Consider the following 23848-nt stretch of genomic DNA (forward strand, 5'->3'; position numbering starts at 1 on the left):
TTTAATGTTTGGAACATGGCCGTGGATGTCATTAGGGTTTTTAGGAAGGACAGGCCAGAAAGGCGAGGTGGTGGAGTTACTCTTTATGTGAGAGAGCAACTGGAATGTCTGGAGCTCGGTCTAGGGCAGGATGAAGCGTGGGTCGAGAGCCTGTGGGTGAGGGTTATGGGGTCTGGCTGCTGAATGGATTGGGTGCCTTGGTGATGGGGGATACAGAGAAGACAGAATTACTAAACGCCTTGACAACAAGTTAACCAAGAGTGAGTCAGCAATGTGTCCTTGTGGTCCAGAAGGCCAATGGGATTCTGTCCTGCATGAGGAGGAGTGTTGCCAGCAGGATGAGGGAGGTGATCCTCCCCCTCTGCTCAGCTCTGATGAGGCTGCACTTGGAGTATTCTGTGCAGTTCTGGGCTCCCCAGTACAAGAGGGGCCTGGAGCTTCTAGAGAGGGTCCAGTGTAGAGCAACAAAGATGATCAAGGGACTGGAACATCTATCTTATGAGGAAAGACTAAGCGAGCTGGGTCTGTTTAGCCTGGGGAAAAGAATAATGAGAGAGGATCTGATCAATATGTACAAATACCTGAGGAGAGAATGTAAAGAGGATGGGGCTAAACTCTTGGTAGCGGCCAGCGACAGGACAAGGGGCAATGGGTACAAATTGAAACACAGGGAGTTTCGTCTCTGTGTGAGGAAGAACAACTTTACTGTGAGGGTGACAGAGCCCTGGAACAGGCTGCCCAGAGCGGCTGTGGAGTCTCCTTCTCTGGAGATCTTCAACACCTGCCTGGATGCCACTCTGTGCCCCGTGCTCTACGTGTCCCTGCTGGAGCAGGGGGTTGGCCTAGATGATCTCTAGAGGGTCCTTCCAACCTCAACAATTCTGTGATTCTGTAATAGCATTCAGCAAATTGTTTGCCCAAGAGGCAGATGTTGAATAAGGTCATGAGAGTTATATGAATCCCAGATGCGGTGCATTTTTATTACATTTGTTAGAGGAAGCAAATACTCACTTAGAATATAGTTAGGGCTTATTTTAGAGGTGACAATAGTGAGTTTGAATCCACTGCATGGGTAAGTAAGTGTATGAGTAACAGCACTGGGAATATTTAGAGATTTAAGAGCAATGACTGTTTCAAAAGTGTTTTATGAATTAAATTGTGCTATTTATCCCTAGCTGTTGTTAGAAATTATAAGATGTACAGATTTCTCATCTCCCAGCACTATCCATATTTAGCTAAGTCTTCCATATACAAAACAAAATATTTTCTGAACCCATGATAATATGAAAGAAGGACTGTTAAATAGAGTTTACTAGTTTTAGGATGTCTCAAATCTTTATTCATACGAACAGTTTTGCTACTATGTGTGTGACATCTTTGGGAACAATGGTGTGAAGAACAAAGTCCTTTTCATATGTGACAACAGATATCAAATGTAAAGAATGTTTGCAGTCACAGATTTCTTGTGTCGTGAGTGAGCAGGGAAATATGCCTGCTAATAGCATCAGGATCATAGTAGTAGTTTCCCTGGTCATCAAAAGTAGTTTTTGAAAACTTTTTAAAAATATGATTCAGTTAAATATTTATTTAACTTGTGTGAACTCTTTACAAAATGAAACTTTTCTGTATGCATTTACAATTTTCATATTTTATAAGTAAAGACTCTAGTAAGCATATTTTCATATTTTATAAGTAAAGACTCTAGTAAGCCTTGTTAGAAAGTATTGATCAGTATAAATATGGAAAGTTTCTTCTTACATTTATTGAGTGTAACTGACCATCCATTCTCACATTTATTGAGTGTAACTGACCATCCATTGCTTGGCTTACAGAAATATGGAAATGAAAGTTTATTATGAGAAATAATTATGGTTGAGGTTGAGTTTCTATAGTGCTCTTATCATTGTGATGTGAATATGGCTAGGCTCAAAACACTTGCTAAAGATTGTGAAAAGATAAATGAAAGGTAAACTTATTAGTTTATAAGGTATTGTACTAATATATTAAATAACACAAATAACTAGTTTGTCATGTAACTGTCAACTTCTGCAAAACTTAGCAAATGACATGCAGTGAAACAGTTCAATTGATTTATTTACAATGATTTCTATCCTCTTGAAATCATGAAAGTCTTATGCTGAATTCAAGGGAAATCATCCTCTGTTTTTTGGTTTGCTAGAAAACAGCTTGGGTGGTGGCTACCAATTTGGATTTTTCTTTTTTGGTCATGAGGGAATTATGCAGAAAGCCTCATACAAAGATTGCTTGCTGAAGCTCAGCTGCAGGAATCCAGCTTTACCAGTAGTATTTGAAGGGGGATCTGTGCAGGCTGCCTTTTGAATCAGTGGGAAAGGCAATCTTCTCTACATCTTCCCTGGCAAGATATTTGGAGCATTTATTTCTTTGATTATTAGTGGAGTCTTAGGAGACTTGCTAGCTTAGTTAGGCGATATATTAGGTGCCTAGTGTCATCACTATGAATCTTATTTTTTTTTTAAAAAAAGAAAAACTTAAATGTCTTGCTGCTTCCCAGATCGGCTCTCCTTTTGTTAATAATTACTTCTCTTTTTTTTTATATATAGTTTTACTGTAAGAGTCTGTGCAGCTTTTGAAGGTCAAAGTATTTCAGATAAGATAGGTAAGAAATTCTTTATATTTATATAAGTTTACTCAGGCTCACCTAATTTTAGGTATATTTTCTTGACACATATTGAAAGATTATATAAATGAGGTATTTCTATAGTAAGAAAATATATAAGCAGGAAGCTTCTATTGTTCACTTGAAGATTTTTTTATTCAGTTCAATCCATTTCCCAAACAAAGAAGAATGTGGTTATTTGGGTAATGTTCTTTTTTGGGGGAAAAGTCTAAGAAGCAGAAGCCCTGTTCGATACAGATATGCTTTGTAAATAAAGTTACAAAACTTAACTGAAATTACCCATATGCCATAATCAAAAGCTAATGTGCTCCTAGATAGACAGACACTTGTAGGTCCGGACTAGTTTTACCTGGAAGACTTTGTTAGAATGATTAAGTGTAATACATGCCTTTTTTTGCTAGTTTTTATTTCCACTGCTATATTAAATGAATATTAAATTTACTTAAATCCTCTAGTGCTGAAAGGAGAATTGCAATTAGATTCATTGAAACAGAAAGGAGCTGTTAAGAGGACTCTCTTCTTTGATTACCATCAGTCACATCATTACTTCCCCATTGTTATGGAAACGCAGAAACAGCTCCATTGCCAGGACTTTCTTGTGTATCTCAGAGTAAGTTATTTAAAATATTTTGGACTGTTGTCTCATCATCTGAGTGGTACCAGGGATTTGAAAAGAATAATAAAAAGGCATGTTTCTCGTGGCAGTTGTCTGAAAAGTAAGAACAATTTACAGGGGAATCCAAGATTACGGAAATGTGATTAACTCGTGTTTATTTACTTAACATAAAGCCTGATCTGGGTGACCAGTCTATTCTTCTCCAGGAAGAGAGTTCCCATGTTTTGTCAATGTAAATATATATATAAAAAAAAGGTTCATTTGCAGAAGAGTATTCATGCTATTTTAGTTCTAGCAGGTATTTTAAAGGACTGTTCCCAGCAATATTTGCCTAAAATTCAGACTTTTTTAAATTTACAAAATTAGATTTGTGAAATTTAACTTGTGAATAAGAAATAGGCACTGAGTATTCACCCATAGCTGAAATTATCTCATACAATAGAAGCAGATTTTTAAGGTTGCTCCCAGAAAAGCCCTGAACAGTGAAAGAGAGGAGCCTCAAGCAGTTTTTAAGGGAGTATTTAGGCAATAAAGATGGTGGATTTTTTCCATCACTGACCCCTATATATCCTTGGTTATGGAGCAAACCAACAATATTAGCTCCACAAATCCATGCAAGCCCTCCCTCCATTCCAAAGGTAAGGAGGCAGGAGCTGGTAGGAGTTGGCTGTGTGTGTGTCTTTACAGCTACATTTTAGGCTAATGCTTTGAAAAAATCCTGAGTCTGCTCAGCTCAGCTGTGGATGCTGCTTGAGGATGTTGGTCTGTGAGGGCCATGTGTTCTGGGCATTGCAGTTACTGGGGAGTCATTCTGCCTTCTTAACAACACTCCATATGACCAGAAATTATCCAATGCCTGTCAAAGTAGTAAAACCTTCAATAAAGAGTAAATTCTGATTTTTGATCATTCCATACTCAACTCAAATAATTATATTAATGCATTGTTTTTATAACATGATTGTCACCCACAGGATGAAACAGAATTCAGAGATAAATTATCTCCCATCAACATAAAATTGAATTTTAGCTTGGATGAGTCCAATTTTGAAGATAACTTTGTTGTAAAGCCAATATTGAACTATTATCAGGAAAGCACAGTTACGGAACAGGTATGAATTTTGCATGCAGCATTTTCTGTATATCAATATGAAAGCATTTAGAAATACTATTTGTGGCATCTTTCTAAAAATAGTGTAGCATTCCCAGAAATTACAAAAGAATTTAATTAATCCAAGATGTAAATTGAATATAAATATAGAACCAGGCAGGTCTTTAAAGCATTTCCAAAATGTTGTTTTCACAGTTGTGATTGCTTTCTAGAATATGCAAACCAGGTTATGAGACTGGGAAAAGGCCGGATTATGATGTTCTGCTAAGGACATTGTTTGCAATTTCATATAGTCTCTAGCATTACTAGGGTTGGGAGGAGATTATAGAAATAACCAGTTCACCAGGGCAGTGCTAGTGGGATTTAAGCCAGTGAAGTGAGCTGGACATTGAAACATTTGTTAAATGTTTTATAAATTTCTTTACAACAATACAGGCTTACATTCTAGTAGACTGTGGAGAGGACAACTTGTGCATCCCTGACTTGCAGCTTTCTGCTATGCCGTAAGTTTAATTAAATAAGCGATAGTATATACTACAAAATTCAGGCACTGCCTTAAGAGAATGAAATATGCAGAGCTCCATTCAGTTGTTGGCAATATTCTTGCCTGGCATTCTTACCTGATTTCCAGATTTTAATTACTGCCTCCATTTCTTCTAGAAAACCAAGAAATGTGGAAATACACGCTTACCAAATATATCTGTGCCTGACACATTCAGTGTTTAACAAAAATCACAGAAAATATAGTTTACAAATGCTTGTAAGAAATATTTCTAGTTCTCCAGATGCCACAAGACAATGTAAATTGTTGTTGCAATGAACTTTTTGCTTTCTTTCAGTGAGTATGAACTTGTGACAAAAATCTTTTGAATTCATTTTACAGTGCAATAAAACAAAAGAGTTTTAGAGCAAGGCAACAGTTCTTCCTGTGCAGGGAGAAATGTGCCAAACAGGAACCTGTGGCAATTATCTGACTCCGTGGGAACTGTGAAAGGAACGGGGACAGAGATCTTGTGTCACTGCTCACTGTTCAACAGGCATGAGGGGAAAGTTGAAACGCTGAAACCTTCATGTCCTCCAGAAAGTAATGCTGACAGAGCAGTGAAGTTCCTCCACTAGATACTTCTCTCTAAGTAGAAAGTAGTCAGGCTCTGAAATTTTATACGACCAATTTTGCTAGTTCTGTGGTAGCCTAATTCCAGTGTCCATTTTGTGTATTTTCTGTGAGCTCTTTCCTTCTACTGTAGACTGGAAGTCACTGGAGTCATATTTTTGTGAAAAAGTTTTACTCTATGATGTTCACAAAACATTTTCCGGAACAGTTGCTATGCGAGTAAATTGGATATCTGCTTTATTCATGCTTGAAGTTTAATTGTACATTTTTTTAACTCCTGACAAGTAGTATGTTCTATATAGAGATAAAGATCAGCTCATAATTGGGGAAGAAAACTGCGTCATGCTCATAGTAAATCCAAGGAATGACGGAGAAGGAGCCTATGAAGCTGAGCTACATATAAAGATTCCACCGGAAGCCGATTACACTGGGGTTGAACGCAACAACAAGGTAAATGAAAATCAAAATGTTAGTGGCAATAAATCAGAAGTGAGAGCAAGGTTAACCTGCACAGGATATGCCAGCTGAAAGCAGCTAGTAGATAGCTGCCCCTTGATAAGGGAGATGTAGATGAGGCCCTTAGGGACGCTGTTTAACAGGCATGGTGTTGAAGGGCTGGACTCGATAATCTTGAAGGTCTTTTCCAACCATAATGATTCTATGACTGAGTGCTTCCAACCTTGGATTTCATGGTACCAGCTCTTGGCCAGGGCTAATTATCCCTGCTGAATCCTACTCACTAGGACTTTTCTCTCCTGTACTCCCAGTACATCAGAATTTTTTCCATTATTAAGAGTGTTCTCATCTCCAGTATCCTGGATAATTGAATATTAACTGCACTATAAAGCTTAACAAAATTGATTTCATTTTTACTCAATTATTTTATCTTATGGATAGGCCAAATAAACAATTATAATGTACAATGTGCCAGTGTTCAGAGGACACAGAAGACTAAAGACCAGCCAAGCTGTACTGAACTTGCAGTGTTTCTTTTTGGAGTTTGTTTGCTTTTTTAAGAGCAAAGATGAAACACTATCCTGCAAACAAGCAGAGTGTTCAAGTATTCTCTGTTGGACAGCACGTCTGAATCACCTCATCTGCACATAAATCTCCCAAAGTGTTGCAACATGAACTTTCTTTTTTTCTGCCTAGAGTTTTCAGAAGGGCCTCAAGGGTGAGAGTGGGAGAAAGCGAGTTAATTTCCTTTCTAAAGACAAATGTTTTTAATGAAGCTGAAAGTAGCTCACAAAGTATTTTCTTATTCTCCCTCTGTAATTCTATTTATTAAGGGACTTTTAACCCAATCCAGGGAAAAAAAAAAAAAAAAGACAAGAATTAATGAAGTTATTGAAGATGATAACACAGAAATGACCTGGAACCACATTTCCCAAGCATATCTGTTTACACAAAACAAATAAGTAAAAACACTCACCCCATCCTATCCTCTGTGTTTCTTTTGTTCTTTTAGCATAGTCTCTGACTGTAATCTGACTGTAAGATGTAAGAGAATTTATCACACTAGATGAAGGTCTGTTGATCTGTAAGCCCTTCAAGGCATGGGCCATAGATGAAAATCAATGTTTTGTTGTCAGTTTTAGAGGAGTCAAGATTTGACTTCCTATTTTTGCATTTACACAGTATCCTGCCACTGAGCAATGCTCCTGAAATGCCCCTTATTTAATACACAGTAATTTCAGTGAGCAGATGGATTGTGATATTATGATCTTAAAACTCCTTAATCAAGGGTTTCATTGACAGCCACTGTGTCAATGTTTACAGTCCTCTCTGTAGTTACAAATGAGGTATTGTAGAATTCCTTGTATTGAGACAGAGGTAATAGTCACCTCAGAGCCAGCAGAGCTAAAAGAGGTAGACTGAAGACTGCGCAAATGAAATGTAATGAGCCAGTGAACTCTCTTGTTATGCTTCTCATGCAACCAGAAAAAAAAATCAGTCTATTATGCAGCTATAATTTCAAAATAATTATAGAGGATATTGTGCTACTTTATTATTGAGCTACTCTGGATTTAGTTTAGCTAATGGAGAAACAAAATTATCCCTTAAATGCTTCCTGTCCAGCATGAGTTTTTGTGTTCATAGGTGTGTCCATATGCAGGAGGTGTGGAGTGACTGGAATTATCCGCAATGAAAAAGAATAATCACATTACATTACCTCACATTTCCATGGCCAGCAATACATGCAGACACTGTATACTCTCATTGTAGGTACCTTCTTGCACTATGCAGTAATCCCTATCCCAGTGAAAGAGCTTCCCATATTGAACATCTCCATTCTCAAACTCCCATGGAGTAATTAGTGAAGTAAATCAGGCAAATACTTAATCCTTGGTAGGTATTTGTTCCATACCAAAACCATTACGTTTTTTGGCATGACTATTTCTGCACAGGGTAAAGACTGTTGATCTGTTGATCTTTTGAAAGTCACAATCACACTGACTTTGCAATGGATAGATAATGTCTGATCATTAGCCTCATGCTTTTCTGAACTCTTTTAAATGATACTCTTTTAAAATAGAAAACATCCTGCAACATTTTCACCTTACTTGAAAATTCACGTTACAAGTACAAAGTTGCTGGCTGGATGAGGCATGACTTGAGCCTCTTGCAGACAAATGCTAGCTCTTCTTTCATTAGTTAGATAAGAAACTAGATTGTGGCACCTCATAATTGAGATACCTAATCTATCTACTTTAACTCAGAAAAATAAGATTGAAAGATGTTGCTCAGGGAAATGAGATATGGTGCTTAACTATTCCGGCATCGATTAGTAATTCCTCACCAAGGCAATCAGAAAGACAATTTTAAGTTTAAATCATTTTCTAGTTAAAATGCGTCCTGGAAACACACGTGTTAACTGTTGGAGTTTTGTTGCTGCTCAAGACTTCCTAGAAGTTTTTTTGTTGCCATAAAAATATAAATTGCTACTGGTGGCAGGTAGAAGGATTTTGTGACAAAATCCTCCCTCTGGCAGAGTTACATGTAAAAATAATGATAAGGGCAGTTCTGGGTCTTTTTCCTCCAACTTGCTTCCTGCCTGCTTTTAATTTTCCTGTTTTGTATTTAACCACCTCAAGAGTGGTGATCAGTGGGAAAAAAAGGCAAGAATCTCAGCCCTGAAAGAATTATCTCCCAGCTGACCCTCTGTCATGTATTTTTGCTACACAAATCAGCTTTTGTAATTCTGTGTCATTAACTATTTTCAGTATGAGACCACAGCTTCTGAATTGTCTGCAACCTTGTTGCAAAATTCATCCATTTGTTCTGCCTTTGAGGGACAAAGAAATGTGTTTTAAAGGGTAATTAATTTGCACTAGTGAGGGATACAGCATTTATAAAGAAATTGCAGAGTATCAAATATAGATGAATGTCTATTTTTTTAACTTATAGACAGCAATTCAACCAAAAACAAAAAAAACCCAAACTCAACAACAAACCTATAAACCCACAAGCCAGTCTAAAATGAACAGTTTTCAAAAAAAGTTAGGTTTTAACTGTGTTAACAACCTTTCTTCTCCCATGAATTGCTTCCTAACCCAATCAACCAGCTGGAAAGAGTGTAAAATCCCCCCACTCACTGACAGAGAGGAGCTTTGAGTGGTCATTAATTCCCTGGGTATGCGGTGTAACAAACGTTATTTCCTCCTAGCAAATTGTTCAAGTGTCGCTGTAAAATGAGGTGTGTACTGAGACCGTACTTCTCAGGGGCTTCTTTTAGGCCATACTCTATCTTTCCATTTATTCTCGGGACAAGATAAGATCAGCATGTCTACAGTGTCTTTTGCAGTTGAGGAATGAGTTGGTAGTCAGTCTTTCATACAGACACTTTGACTATTGATTAATCTGTGAGAACCACAGAGGAGAGCTTTATAGCAACAGATCTAAAAGCCTGCTGCTTTTGCAAAGCCAAATTATATCCATGCATATATGCAAGTATTTTCTCTTACTGAACCTGGAAAAAAAACCAACAAAACATCATGTCACTTTGTGTCTCTCCTATCCTCCACTATATGAGAGCTCTTCATCCTTCTGTACACTCTATTTTGTATACAGATGACAGAACTAACAATAAGAACTAAAAGGTGGAAAGGAAAAAGAGGCCACAATACATTTTACATTAAGAGAATTAGAAGGATATTATGTGAGCATACACTCGAAGTTATCCACCAAGGCTGCATGGGAGAGGTTCAGCAAGGACACATGATTTAGTTTGAGCTTGGGCCTGGTACCTGGATCTTTTCAGCTCTATCAGAAACTTCTTGACTGTGGACAAGTCACTGAGTCACCAATATGCTGTGCCTCAGCTTCTCAGAGATTGTGGACTGGAAAAAGCTATGTAACGCATTAAGATCAAACTGGACTCTGAAACATTAGCAGCTAGAAAAACAATTACATTTTATTTATTTTTTTGTAAGCAGTGAAAACCTTAACTTCTAAAATCCATCTCACTTTTTACTAAATTATAAACACAAGTAACAGCTTTTGTGATTACAGAGATTACTACACAGTGTAGTGTTTTAAAAACCGTAGATTGGAAAGGAAATTACAGCTTGTTCAACAAGCTTCTGCCAATGTCAGGAATTCATTACAGAGACTTAGTGACTTTTTAGACTTTCAGAGACTTTTGCGATTACTGAGAAATGCATTCCTTTCTCCCAGTTTTACCTACTACTCTTTACTTCATCGTGTCACTGTGGCTATAGGAATCATTCATGACAACAAAGCAGCATGTTAAAACTAGAAAGAGAACCAGCTCAACGTGACTCTTACAGTAGTGGAATATTTTCACATTTGCTTTTTCTTGGCATCAATTTTCCCTCTTTGATGATAACCAATTATATGTTTGGATAGTGCACTGAGCAGGTGTCTAGAATCAAAAGAGATGTCACGGTCAAAAAGGCATCGTTTTCCCGATGGGATCCATTTCCCTATGATCTCTGCCCTCAGTGTTGGTGTCCTTTTGTTGCAGGCACTGCGTGTGTTGAGCTGTGATTACAAGATGGAAAATGAAACGAGAATGGTAGTTTGTGATCTTGGGAACCCCATGGTGGCTGGAGCAAACGTAAGGAAAAAAGAGATACATTTGCTGATTTTTATCTAACTGAATTTTAGAAGGGAGCAAATGGAAAACAATTAGCAGAATGTGTCTCAATAAGCATTGCCTAAAACAATTTATTTACTTGGACTAGAAACTGTTGTAATAAGAGACAGCACTATGTTTCTGAAGAAAACTAATAATCTGGTGTTTTAAAAGATTAATGATGTTAGAGCCTGGTTTTTATTTCACTAGTACTTTAAAGGAAATGATCTCACAAGATTTACAGTAATATAATAAGATGGGAATCCCAATCCATAATGTGTGTAGGCTCATTTCTGTCTTTTAGGGATTTTTTTCTGTGTAAGGTAGTAAATGGTAGTTTCTTTAACCCAGTTCTCATGTTCCATGTATCAGTGTTCCCTTAGAAGTTTAAGTCATGATCTATGTCAGAAAAAATGAGTTTGTAGTCAAGTTTTACTTGAGATTATTGATAACATTTTAAAAATTTTCTGGAACAAAAAAATAGTTGCCCTAATGAAAAAGAAACAGTCAAACACATGAACATATATGGACAATAAACAGTAGTTTTTATTTGAAAAGCATCACTGTTTGCATTTCATATTGACTGCTGTAGACAGTAAGTTTGAAGGTGGGAGTATAAACTTCGTTGGGACAGACCTTGCACAAAGATGGCAAACTGGATATAGGAGTCAATGAGTGTAGAAAAGAGAAGTAAACATTTTTGTTTTGTTCTTCCTAAAACCGAAGAGTTAGTGAAAACATTTCTGGAGAATGAAGTTTCATAATGGAATGATGGGAGGTACCAATGAGCTGAGGCACTAGACAAACTCCAGATTTGATATCTGGAGTTTGCAGATAATTCCTCTTACCAGAAAAGTAGCAAGTTCAGATATCTCCTGACTTATCTAATGGTTAATTTCTTGGCAGAAGCAAATTATTAAGGAACAGATAAAAATGGGCAAGTATTGCAGATGATTGGGAGAGGGAGGTAGGGAGGGAATACAACCCCATGCATTTGGGAAAGAAGGAAAAAAAAAACAGGAAGTGTAAACACCAAAAACACTGATATCATATGCCAAACTAAGCAGATTTGCATTTGCTTTGTGGTATACCTATTGCCATAAGCAAAGGCAATGGAGAGGTCTGCGTGTGGAGATATGAGACTATAGCCCTGTGTGGACTCCCAGCCCTGTCTCCACACCATCCTTGACCCAAACTGGTAGCGATGTGAGGACTTGGGGGATGCCATTAAGTGGCCACTTAAGTGGTACTGCCTTCGTCTGTGTCCTGATGAGTTCTCACATCATAACTAATCCTGATTTTCTTCAGAATCAAGTCTAGGGCTTCCATAAAAGCATGGTTATCAAATATACCTAAGAAAAATACTTCATGATGAGACACATGGAATAGGCAGTATAAAACAAAGGAGTTTATAACATGTCTAAGAATATTCTGGCTTATAACAAAAGAATCCAGTGCTTGAATATAAAGGCATATGAAGATAGAGCATCACAAAGCCAGGTGGCAAAAATGTTTTGTTATAGAGAGTGAAAACTTGAAGCATAATTTTATCTTTGAAACCAGTTCTCCTGGATGGTTAGTGGAGGTGAAAGGATTTCAGCTTTTTCACTCCAAAGCTATTTGTGATGGCAAACATACTTCCAACAGTGAAATACCAGATCTTTCTACAAATTCCATATATCATGAAAGGCTGCTCTGATCCATTTCCAGTTTTGCAAAACAATTCTACTCTGGCAGGAGATCAGTTATTCTCAAAATATTCCACTCAGAAAGGGACTCTGTGGAAGTTGTGAGGGAATGGAAAGGGAAGGTTCGGTCAAAATCAAACATTGCTAAAATTCTTAACTACTGAGTCATTGTAATGTCTTTTCAGCACCCTGAATCCCCAGAGTTCTGTAAGGCTTTAAGATCAGTGTCTGAGCTTGAAGCTTATGTCAGAAGTTAGTGATGTACCCCACGGGATATTACTGCTTCAGTGGACTACAGAATTGTCTGCCACTTCACATCTTCAAAATGCATTATTATCAGCAAAATTGCTAGATCTCTGGCTTTTTAAAAATCCTTGGCCATGAAATCATTGCCCACAAACAGTATTTAACCTTTTCAGTAATGATACCTGTGCTGCAGAAAAGAAGAATAAAAAGAAATGGAAAAGAAAATCACAATACCATACGGCCCAGAATGCAAACTAGCTCTCTGTGATATCATTTCACAGATGAGCAGGAAAGATGCTCAAAGTACTTATTCATGACACTGAAATGGATCAGACCGACAAACTTCCTGTATCCTTACTGCCACTAGTGCTGTCTGTTGAACAGCCTTAGCAAGTCAGATATTTTATTAGAAATACTGGTATTAGAAATTAGCCATCTTTCAGCATATTCCTTGGTGTTGACAAACATAATAACAGATTAAGAGACTATCAGTAGTAAATGTCAACTATTTCAAAAATTAATGTTTCTAATATGGCAAATAACGTAATTTTAGCAAAACTAACTTCACCTGGAAAATATAATTAAAATTAAACTAGTGTGATAAGATGAACCTCTTACTAAAATACGGAGGTCCAATGAGCACTAGACCAAACTTACTGCAAGTTCAAACAAATTCAGCTCCCTTGGCCTCAGTGGGTTTTCAGCAAGCATGGGTCAGCACCCTTGGCCCTTTGTTGGTAGCGCTGTGGAGGGCTACTTGATATTAGCAAAGTCATATGTCCACACAAAAGCAACATCTGCAGCTCATTAGTGTCCTACAGTGGGAGTGTGTTTCAGTGTTAAATAAGGAATTAAGCCTGAGATGTTAGGGATGCAGTTCATGTCTGCTTTGTTAGATCTAATGAAAAGTGTATTTGGTACACTGATTTTTTTTCTGCTAGAAATGGAAACAAATTTGTACAGTAAAACATTAAGAAAAATCTTGAATTCCCCATTTCAAATTTTTTGTCTCAAAGTATACAAAAAAAAGTTATGTGTTTTTTAAATGTGAGTGAAGCATCAAGACAATTGTTAAAATCATCTCCAAAAAGTGGTCATAACATTATCTTACATCTTTATTTCAGGTCATCTATTACATTTCTGATTAGTTTAAGGACCAGTTTAAGGACCATTATCTCTTTGCCCTAAAAAAATTATTTCCAAAAAGAGGGATTAGCTATAGTTGCAATGCTAAAATGTTCAGAATGCAAAGAATTGAACTTGGCCTTTTTTTAGGCTGACAATATTGCCCTCAGTACAGGAAGTAGTTGAAGCACCTTGGTTAGCTCTAGTTCTGCAAATGGATTAAGATTCAGCAATCCATCACTACAAGTGAAGAAAGAAGGAAAAATAATTGATTTTTTCTTTCAAAAATTAACAATGACTTGAAAATGAAAAATTGCCCAAGCGACCAATAAAACTGCCTCTGCAAGTAGTGTAAATACAGAGGAAAATCCTTCCTCTTCAGTGGTGTTTTATCATGGTATCTAATAGAAGACTGTACGTTATTGTGTCCTGCTTTGCTGCTGCTGACACTATCCCAAGCATGCCAAGAAGAGCATGCCATGCAAACTTTTTCTTCTTTTTCTTTTTCAAAAAAGTACATTAAAATTATTTAGAAAAAAATACTTTTTCATGTGTAATACTCTGAAATATTGGCATAATTGAAGCCCTGATGTCCTCATTTCCTAATGCCATTGAATGAATTACTCGGGATGGTTGTTCCTCCACATATATGTTACCGTCTTTTAAAAGAGGAAAGCACAATGTGCAAGTTATCTGGCAGGAATTTCTGCCATCAGGGAATACAGCGGGGAAAGAGAAGTCGTGAAAGATTACAGGTTGTATACTTTGCTGTCAGTTTCAATGCAAAATTCAGAATTCAAAAATTGCCAAATTCAAAACACATGCAGTTGAAAGCAGGCAATTAAGAGGATTAATTTAAACATCAGGGCGCAATTTTATCAAGGTAATGTGGAGGACAGATGGCAGCTGCCCCTCCTCCCCTACCACTTACAAACCAAGGCTGTAACTGTGTCCAGCAAGAGGGTTACAGACCCCACCGTATGTTTGTCTATATCCAATCTTTAAGTAGCCCTGGAATTCTGTTCCATTTTCTGAATTCTGCTTTATTCCACATTTTTCTTGCAAAGCAAAGGGAAGTTATCAGAGGGAGGGACGCTCAGACTCTGATGACTTGAAGTCTTCTCCTCTCCCAAGGTTCTCTGGTGGAAGACCTTGTCTCTTGTAGTTTGGCAGGTTACTAGCTTACTCTTTACCTTCACAGGTTGGAAGCTGCGTGCTGTGGCAAATGGAACTGCAAATATAACTTTGAGGTCATATTCCTCTTAACTGGACTATGGCTCTAAGGAACCGCAGTGAAAAAAATGAATTAAAGCGTCAATCTAGCCTCTAAAAGAAAAATAGTCAATCACTCAGCCCCATGACACCTAAAACATGCAGCTCATGTCAGTTATAGACAGGGAGGTAAGGTCAACCAAGGGAGCAGGAAGCCCTGAAGACCTGGACGAAGGCAGGCAGGGATGGAGGCAGACAAGAGCAGAGCAGACAGCTATTATTTTCTTTTGGTTTGTCAATATAGAGCAATGAAGAAAGGACCACCCTTGTGTTCTCAAATGTATGCTTCTCTCTTCCTCTAGATCATTTCTCTCTCAGTCAAGTTTTCCATATGGTATTTTCTCCTAAGGGTGACTAAATAATATTATTAAATACTGAGTTAAAAAAATAACAGTATCTTATACAAGTCCATGAAGTGCAACATTAACCAGTCTTGCTAGCATTTTTGGTAAATGGTTGTTTTGTTTCTTTCCCAGTTTTCTACAGGTATCAGATTTTCTGTTCAGCATTTTGAAAACGATGATTTCAACATCAGTTTTGAGCTTCAAATAAAAAGGTTAGATGTTTTATCAAGAATATGGTTATCTGAATTCTGACTTGCTGTCAATAGCTGAATTTAATTTAGAAGAAATTCACCATAACTCTTCAATGTCAGTAGTTATTTCATGGGCTTTCATATGGTAACTTTCTTCAGGAGGATGGTAGAATTGGGGTTTAGAGCTCTGATAGGATTCAGATAAGTAATCCATAGGATGATAGTGAGGATTTTACTTCTTTAAAATTCAGGTTAACTGATTTGGTCAGTGTTCTGAGGTTTTTTCATGCATTTGCCAAGTATGCCCTTGGTTCTCCACCTTAGGATAAACGTACAATGATCCATTTGTAATGGGGGGCTGTATTTAAAAATACATTATGCTCTGAAAAAGAATACGCCACTTCTTCACATCAAGGACAAAAATAAAAGGAGAGCAGCTAAAGCTGCTCCACAGTTCTCCCTTTTTGAGTTAACTTTAAAAAAAAGTCAATGTTTTTTCTGTCTATTCTTTTAGAAAGATTTACTCCTGATTTATTTTTGAACTTACTGAAAATAGCTTCTTGAATATTTGAAGATGTTTCCTGAAAGTCAAGTGCAAAAATTTTATAGGGAATCTCGTTAAAGATACTGACATGAAGAAAGAAAACTTTTTGTTTCAATTCAGTGAATCTTTTTCATTTTTCCATTAGTTTACTTCACATTTACAGGGATGAAATACTACTGCCAGCCAGGGAATTTTCTTCTAATTTATGCTGGGCAGTTCCCCAGGGACAAAAAGGCTGCAGGACTCTCCAGAAAAGGGTGGCTGAGTTAGAGTAAAGGCAGGAGCAAACACGAGACCTTTTCAGTGGGTGACAGGGCTCCTGCTACATCTGTCCCCAGCAAATACACAGTAGTGCTCCTCCTGGGGCCCTTCTTGCCCCACACAGAGTTAATTGCTCGTGTCTGGCTTTTAATGAGGGTCTTGTTCATGCTCACTGTGGTAAATGGCTGAGACTTAACATGCTTAAGCCTTGTTTTCAGAATGTAACTCTGGAAAGAAAAGATTTGCAGAAAGGCTCATATATTAGGGAAGGGCAGTAGACACACAGCAATTGGCACTCTGCAAAAGTCAGGTGTCTAGGTAGGCTTTAAGCCTATATAACTTTATTTTAGGTCCACCATCTCTACCGCTGTCAGACAACCAATATAGTTGTGAGGTTGAAAGGTGTATTAGAAGCTCTCCTGACCATCCTTTTCATGTTGTGAGATTGGGGAGATTGAGAACTTTATGTGTAGATCTTTCTACCTAAGAAGAGTTGAGGGTAGTTTCCTTCAGTAGAAAAAGTGTCAGAGCTATATAGAGATACAAATTTGAACCTCAAGAAAGAGCAACTTCTCATACTGCCTCCATGAGTGTGACTCAGTAAACTATAGCAGAAGAAAATCTATTGGACTGTCAAGAGAGCAGGGCAGTTTCCACAAACTGGCATCAAAACGATGAATAGTAAAACCTCTTGCATAGACAAAGAGTTTATCGTTTAAAAGCACAGTGCTTTGTACATTCCTTCTCAAGCAGCCCTACAGCTTATACATTTTAACCTCTGTAGTGAACAAAACAAACTGTAAAAGATACAGAAATAGAAAACCTTAGGGCTGAAAGAGGAAATGAACAAAAACAGAAAGAAAGAAAGGAGGAAGGGAGGGAGGGAGAAAGGGAGGGAGGGAGGAAAGGAGGAAGGGAGGGAGGGAGAAGAGGGAGGGAGGGAGGGAGGGAGGGAGGAAGGAAGGAAGGAAGGAAGGAAGGAAGGAAGGAAGGAAGGAAGGAAGGAAGGAAGGAAGGAAGGAAGGAAGGAAGGAAGGAAGGAAGGAAGGAAGGAAGGAAGGAAGGAAGGAAGGAAGGAAGGAAGGAAGGAAGGAAGGAAGGAAGGACAGAACATGTCTGTATTTTTGTGTTGGCCAGAGTTATTTTACGGTAAGATCTTTAATTCACTAAGATCTTTAATTCACTAAGACATCAGCTGAAAAATAAGAATTTTGATTTGCAGAAATGAGGCTCATCACTTACAGGAAATGGCAAGAAGCTGAGTAGTGTCGTCAAATCTGATTCCTTTTCGACTGTGGATTTTGTTGTGCATGTGTAGACTCTTCAGGGAGAGGGAGCCTGTCCTGAAACTTTTATTAGATCTATTAGATTCTCCATAAAATTTTAAAATACCTAAAAGCAAACTTTAAGTGACTGTTTCTCAGAACAATGACTGTGGAGAGTTACATCAAAAGTTTGGCTAATTTTGAGGAGAATCTGCATTAGTTTACGAACAAATCAGAGCTGCCCCTAGTTTTAGCAATCTGTAAGCAGAAGGCCTGGATCAAAGCAGTATTGCCCTTCACTCCTCAGGAGTCAGTTGCTGGGAATGCTGGCCTGCTCTGAATGTTTTCATTTGACTGATGTTACCCAGATGTGATAACAGTAAACTGTGACAGGAACAGACATTTAGTCTCCTTGGGGCAAGGAAGTACTTCCAGGCATGCTTGAAAAAAAAACTCCAAATTTAGTATCATTAATCCCATAATTAAAAAAAAATCTAAACCTCTAGATATTTGTTTTGACTATCTCCATAAATTTGTACTGACAAACCTTTCTTTGCATAAATGGACTATAGTCACACAAATAGGCCTGCTAAACTGAAGGAAACTTTGAATACAAAAGATTTGCAAGAAGAAAAGAGAGTAAAATGAATGAGAGCACTAGACTTTCAATGTAGAGACCTACTGGGTAGGGAAGGGGAGAAAAGTGACAAAAGAGAAGAAACAGTTTATTTCAGTTATTTTTTCTTTAGAAACTTGCAGAAGTCACAAGCTTGGATAGTCATAAAAACAATTGTTAAACTGTCCATTAATGCTATTTTTTTTTTACTCAAATGCATGAAACAACTTTCGATTCTATTCAGATGCTCAGTTACATACAGATCACTAAACTGAACATGGTAATTTACATGATGTTCTGAGGTAAAGAAATTTGTATCATCATATGCAAGCACAGGATTCTCTACTGGGCATTTGGGTTATTTTATTAGACATGTAGTTAACTCAATTAATACCAGACACAAATACCAGTGGCCTACAAGAATGACGAGTTGCAGCAACAAGCCCCATGTTGTACAATGTCCAATAGCACTGCTTCAAAATTCTAGGCAGTGTGTGTTCTCAATGCTGTATCTATAGCAGTGTAGAGTTCTAAAAAAAAAAAAAAAAAAAAGGAAAAAAAAAGAAAATTAATGCATGTGTCCTTCTTTTCCAGTTCTAACAAGATCAACCCCACCAGCAATTTGGTTAACCTGCATATGAACATCAGTGCTGTGGCTCAGGTACAGATTAGAGGGTAAGTACGCTGCCATTTCAATTCATAACAGTAACCATTTGTTTCATAGCAAATCTTCCCACATATCATACTCTTAAGGATCTTATACACCAAGAACACCCAGGGCTCATAGGAAGTCTCTCAGGATGCAGCTACAAAGTACTTATCCTGTCACATAAAGCAGGACTGCCGACATGGACCCCACTCCACTTACAGACGTTGGTGCAAACGCAGCACGGAGAAGCCTACACTGTAATAATAACACCTAGAGACAACTTTTTGTCTGGGCATTCAAACAGTGTCCACGGATGCCACTAATTCAAATGCTGTTTGGATGTGTGGGTCTGTTTGTGAAACCATCTACGCACTTAGTTCTGAATACCAAAGCAGAATCTGTTGGGTTTATTACTGGAGCGATGCAGCACATGTTTTATGGCAAGGCATGTGCTAATAGAGGACAGAGTGAGACCTTGTGAGAGAGGATGAGCGAGGGTTATGGCTGTGATTGTGACTGAAGTTAGATCAGCTCATACTGTGGAGTTCTTGCATTCGTGTCAGAAGCAGGTGTCTGTCCATTGGCAGAGGGGATACTGTGTCTGTTATTGCAGCTTTCTGTAGTCTCACATACAGTTTGGTTTAGGACACTATAAAATGCAATTGGTTGATAAGAATCTCAGACTACCCTGTAAAACCTTTGACCTTGTCTCCTGTCCTGGCATTATGGAGGGAGTCAGCAGGATGTTCTTGTAAAGCAAGTAATTGTCCCAGATGCTTTTTGTCTGGGATCTCAGATTTCCTCCATCTCCCCTTCTCAGACTACAGCCCTGGACCCTACCCACGCTCAGCACGGCATTTACATAGCTTTGCTCTAGTTCTATGGGTCATCTGTTCAGATACCTCATCAGGAAGAGTGGTCTAAATGCCAGACAGATGGCATTGCTCCCTGCAAACACAGCAAGACTCACTTCCTTGCTTGGAAGAAAAGGCCCATCCTTCAGGGGAAGTATGAAATTAAAATGCAGTCCCTCAGTGCTCTATAAAGATTCAGTAGGCCTTTATGGAAACATATTGCTCACCTCAGCTAATTCAAATGGATCTGCCTTAAATGCCTTTTGTAATGACATGTCCTTAAGAGTTCAGCTTTCAGCTGCGGTGTTAATTTTGCCTAAAGGTAATACAGCTGATTGACTAGCAATAGTTACCATTTTAATTCTTCTTCTTACAGAGTGTCTCACCCTCCACAAATTGTTTTGCCACTTCAGAACTGGGAATCCAAAGATGAACCTACAAAAGAAGAAGAAATTGGTCCTTTAGTAGAACACATCTATGAGGTAAAAAATATTTATGTATCTATAGGACTTGATGCTATTCCTCTTGAAATCCTGAGGAATTTGGGTCATTGGCTTTATCTGCAACTAGATAAAGTGCAGAAGATGTAAATATGCTGACTTTTTAGCAAGTGGTCCATGTTTAATCTAGGAGTTCATAACTGCAGTACCTATTCATGTTAGTGGCAGAGACACTAGTTTGTGCTAGGAGTCTCTCTTTGTCATTAAGGGATCTCTAAATGCTTTAGATGTTTGGCAGAATTAGAAATAGTGCACAGAAGCTCATTAAAGTTCATGCCAAGCAGTTCCAATGGCTTCAATTAATTTGCATTAAAAGCTACGAGTGTTGTGACAGGAAATATATATATTTCCTTTAATGTTTAGCTAACTTGAAAAATGTAGATACATAAATGTAACATTATCTCATTGCCCAGAAATTATTCTGTTGAAAATAACTCTTGACTTCTTTTGAAGTGTACATATTTGTCCTGTGTTTTTTAATTTTGTTTTTTTTTTCTGCTGATCATTCACAAATAAAAAACAGGAGAGGTTTTCAGGTTAGAAATAAGTGCTCTGAGTGTACTATATGGCATACAGGTAGTCTTCGGAATTCGATGGATGACTTGTATTTGAGAGGGTGAAACAAAGCACTTCACGTGTGATTATAATTCACAAAGCAGCACCTAGAAAAATATATACTACTGAACTTAATCAACAGCAGAAGGTTAAAATTCTGCAAAACTGAACTGCAATGAATCAGAATATAAAATAGAAATTATTGTTTGTAAATTCCTTATCTAAATGTATTTCTCTATGTTGAAAAACCTGTAGTAAATCTTCCTATCATCTCATTCATTTGGACTGTTAGTATAGCAATATAAGTGACTTCAAGCATACTTGAATAGTCAGAGAGGATAAATCATTATAGGGCTTTAAAAGCCTCTTTGGTCAAAACCTTTTACAGAAGATGCAAGACTGAAAGTGGGTTTTGCCTGATTCTAAATAAAGCCCACGAATCACAAAAGTTCTACACATTTTAAAAAGCCATCTCCCTTTCATCTCTAGAGACTTTGAATAAAGGTGCCTACACTGTTCCTTTCTGTTTCTTTCGCTGTCTTACCAGTGTCAGCACACATCCAAAGTTACTGTGGGTATTAGATAGTTTCCAAACTGAAAACTGATAAAAGAAAACTACTAGCCCATATCTTTTTAATCTCTATTATTTTTATTTTTACTCATATTCCCAGAAAAAAAAATCTCCTAGGAGATTACTCTGGGAATGCTGCTTACCTTTTTTTTTCCTTTCGGGGAAACCTGAACTGAGCAGTTTTGAAAATAGTATTGTTAACCACACACACCCAAAAAAAGATAGTTGAAGAGTCTGCCAAAAGCTTTCTATTGCTGCACCTTGAAATGTGTTTCTTTCCTACCCCAAAGATTCAGCAGCTATTTTCCAGTATTTTCTGTTAAAGCACATTGTACATATTTGCATAGTGTGTTTTGCTAGTGTGCTTTGTTTTGGGGACTGGGGACTGTTATTTTGGGTTTTAGGTAATTTCAGGTCTTTCATACATGGGAAAAATTGGGAAAATTAGAAGTTTTTAAATATGGATTCAAACAAAACAGTTTGGCCTCCCAGATAAGCCACTGGCTTTCTGGACAGCATAGGGAGGTTCTGTCATAGGCTTCTCTATCAGTAAAATGGGAATAATAATTTATACCTTTTTCATAAAGCACTTTAGGGCTGTGAACATTAAGAATTTTAAAATATCAAAGTGGTGATTGCTGTGGGTTTTTTTGTCATTATTTGCTGCCTTGGAAGCTGTACACTGATTATATTTGTTTGACAGCTGCACAATATAGGACCAAGTACTATCAGCAGTACAATTCTCCATGTCAACTGGCCTGTGTCCAGTAGAGAAGAATTTCTTCTGTACATTCTTCATATTCAGACACATGGACCATTGCACTGTCAAACGAGCTCTCCTATTAATATAATGCAAATAAAGGTAAGTCGCTCCCTATCATTTCCATCCCTTTCTGCACTTTGCTTGATTTTTTTCTGCCTCCCACTTCACAATGCGTTGGAGCTTGTAAGGAACTGTTCCCAGTGATCCTCAGGTGATTTTCCCGGGGAAGAAGCAAGTTATTTATGTCCAGTTGTGTCTGTTGTGCGATATGTTTGGCTTCTATACTCTTCTTCTCAGAATAAACTTGGTTCTTCGTACAGCTTGTACCAAAGAAGTACAGCTTTGTCAGCAACATGACAGGTTATTCCATTTTTCTGCTTCTGTAATTCCTGATTCTTTAATTATTTTAATCACAACAGCAAAAAGAAAAGAAAAGCAACCAATTCCCCACAGTGGTTTTCAAAGTGTCATTTCTAAGTACTGTTTACTGTCCTTATGGTTTTTTTTTCCATGGATATGGTTCTTCTTTTATAGCAGAACTGCAGATCTCAAGTTTGGAGTAAACACAAACAAGGGGAAGCCTGGTAGCTGCCTCCTTGGGGAAGTATTGATATGCTGTTGTCTGAAAGCCTGTTTTAAGATCTGTGTTTGTGCTGGCAGATCCCCCCAAATGAGCTGGGTTTGGCTCAAAGTCAGAAGGTTTAGAGAAACACAGCGCTACATATTATCCCATTAAAACCAAGATATCCAATCTATTCAGTGTAACTGCTTCCAGATACTTTGGGAATAAACAACACATCTCGAGTTTAACCAGTAGTCTTTCTTGTGGGAAAGCTGTGATCCAACTGCTAAAACTGCTGTATATCCATGCCAGAAGGGGCTCACACTTAGTGTAGTGGATGAGCACAGAGGTGTCTTTCTAGCAAAGGGAATTTCTCATCACTGCAGTTGCTACAGCACAAGGCTTTAGTTTAACCTTGTATCACAATATAGACTTACAACAGTATAGAAAAACAAGGTTATACCATACTTGTTATGGCTGATTTTTCTGTGTTTCATCCAAGAAGCCAAGAGAGATTAGGATTCAGCACTTTCATTTAGTTTCCACTGAGGAAGAAATGATCAATAGAAAACTAAAAATAGCAATAATAAAAAAAATCTATTTTATACCCAAAACACAACAAGTTCAGAACTACATATTTTTTTTCTACACCATTTCCATCTATTTTTCAAAAGTGGTGAGGAGCAAGAAGCTCCACTGCTGCATTTGTATTTGCAAGTACATGGAAAGGAGTTCAGCATCCCTCTCTCCCTAGCTACTGCTTTCTATTCTAAATTTCACTTAAGCTGAGACAGAAGCATTATTGTCAGAAAGGGAGGGCTGTGTGGAAAAGAGCCATAGTTCTTGATGACATTCTCAGGCAATATATTTTGTGATTTCTTTTTAGCCTCTTGTGTTTGCTCTTCCTCTCCCACATCTAGCTTTCAAGGCACTGAACAGCATGAATATACAAATTAGGTGTCAAATATATAATGTTATCTATTGCTTCAGATGGGAACAGGATACAGAGGCAGCTTCCTCTAGGTTTTGTGTAAGCAGCAGGATGCCTGGCTCAGATTTCCAAAGCAGGCCAAGGACATTCCATGTCTGGCTCCTCCTGGCTTTCAGAACTAGCTCTCTTAAGGTACTTGCATCCTTTCCTATAGCGTATGCTTTCTGTGGGGGGCTGGGGACATGAATGGCTATTAAAATCAGTAATCTTGCAAAAGGTTGGAAGGGAGGCAAAGGAGGTGTCTACAGGCAGCTGT

The 23848-nt window shown here is 37.8% G+C and overlaps 1 protein-coding gene across 1 annotated transcript in view; it reads left to right on the forward strand.

The window, feature by feature from the left end:
* Positions 1 to 23848, forward strand: part of ITGA8 (integrin subunit alpha 8) — a 98315-nt gene that overhangs the window by 45064 nt on the left and 29403 nt on the right. Inside the window, exons 16-25 of the mRNA XM_010224792.2 lie at positions 2583 to 2638; positions 3115 to 3269; positions 4247 to 4384; positions 4819 to 4886; positions 5800 to 5947; positions 10485 to 10577; positions 15403 to 15482; positions 18742 to 18822; positions 20027 to 20132; positions 21980 to 22138. Coding sequence (XP_010223094.2) covers positions 2583 to 2638; positions 3115 to 3269; positions 4247 to 4384; positions 4819 to 4886; positions 5800 to 5947; positions 10485 to 10577; positions 15403 to 15482; positions 18742 to 18822; positions 20027 to 20132; positions 21980 to 22138 — 1084 coding nt within the window. The remainder of the gene's footprint in view (positions 1 to 2582; positions 2639 to 3114; positions 3270 to 4246; positions 4385 to 4818; positions 4887 to 5799; positions 5948 to 10484; positions 10578 to 15402; positions 15483 to 18741; positions 18823 to 20026; positions 20133 to 21979; positions 22139 to 23848) is intronic.

Source organism: Tinamus guttatus, unplaced genomic scaffold, assembly GCF_059628265.1.
Source record: "Tinamus guttatus ecotype Peru unplaced genomic scaffold, ASM5962826v1 Tinamus_guttatus_pri_ptg000509l, whole genome shotgun sequence".
Classification (NCBI taxonomy): domain Eukaryota; kingdom Metazoa; phylum Chordata; class Aves; order Tinamiformes; family Tinamidae; genus Tinamus; species Tinamus guttatus.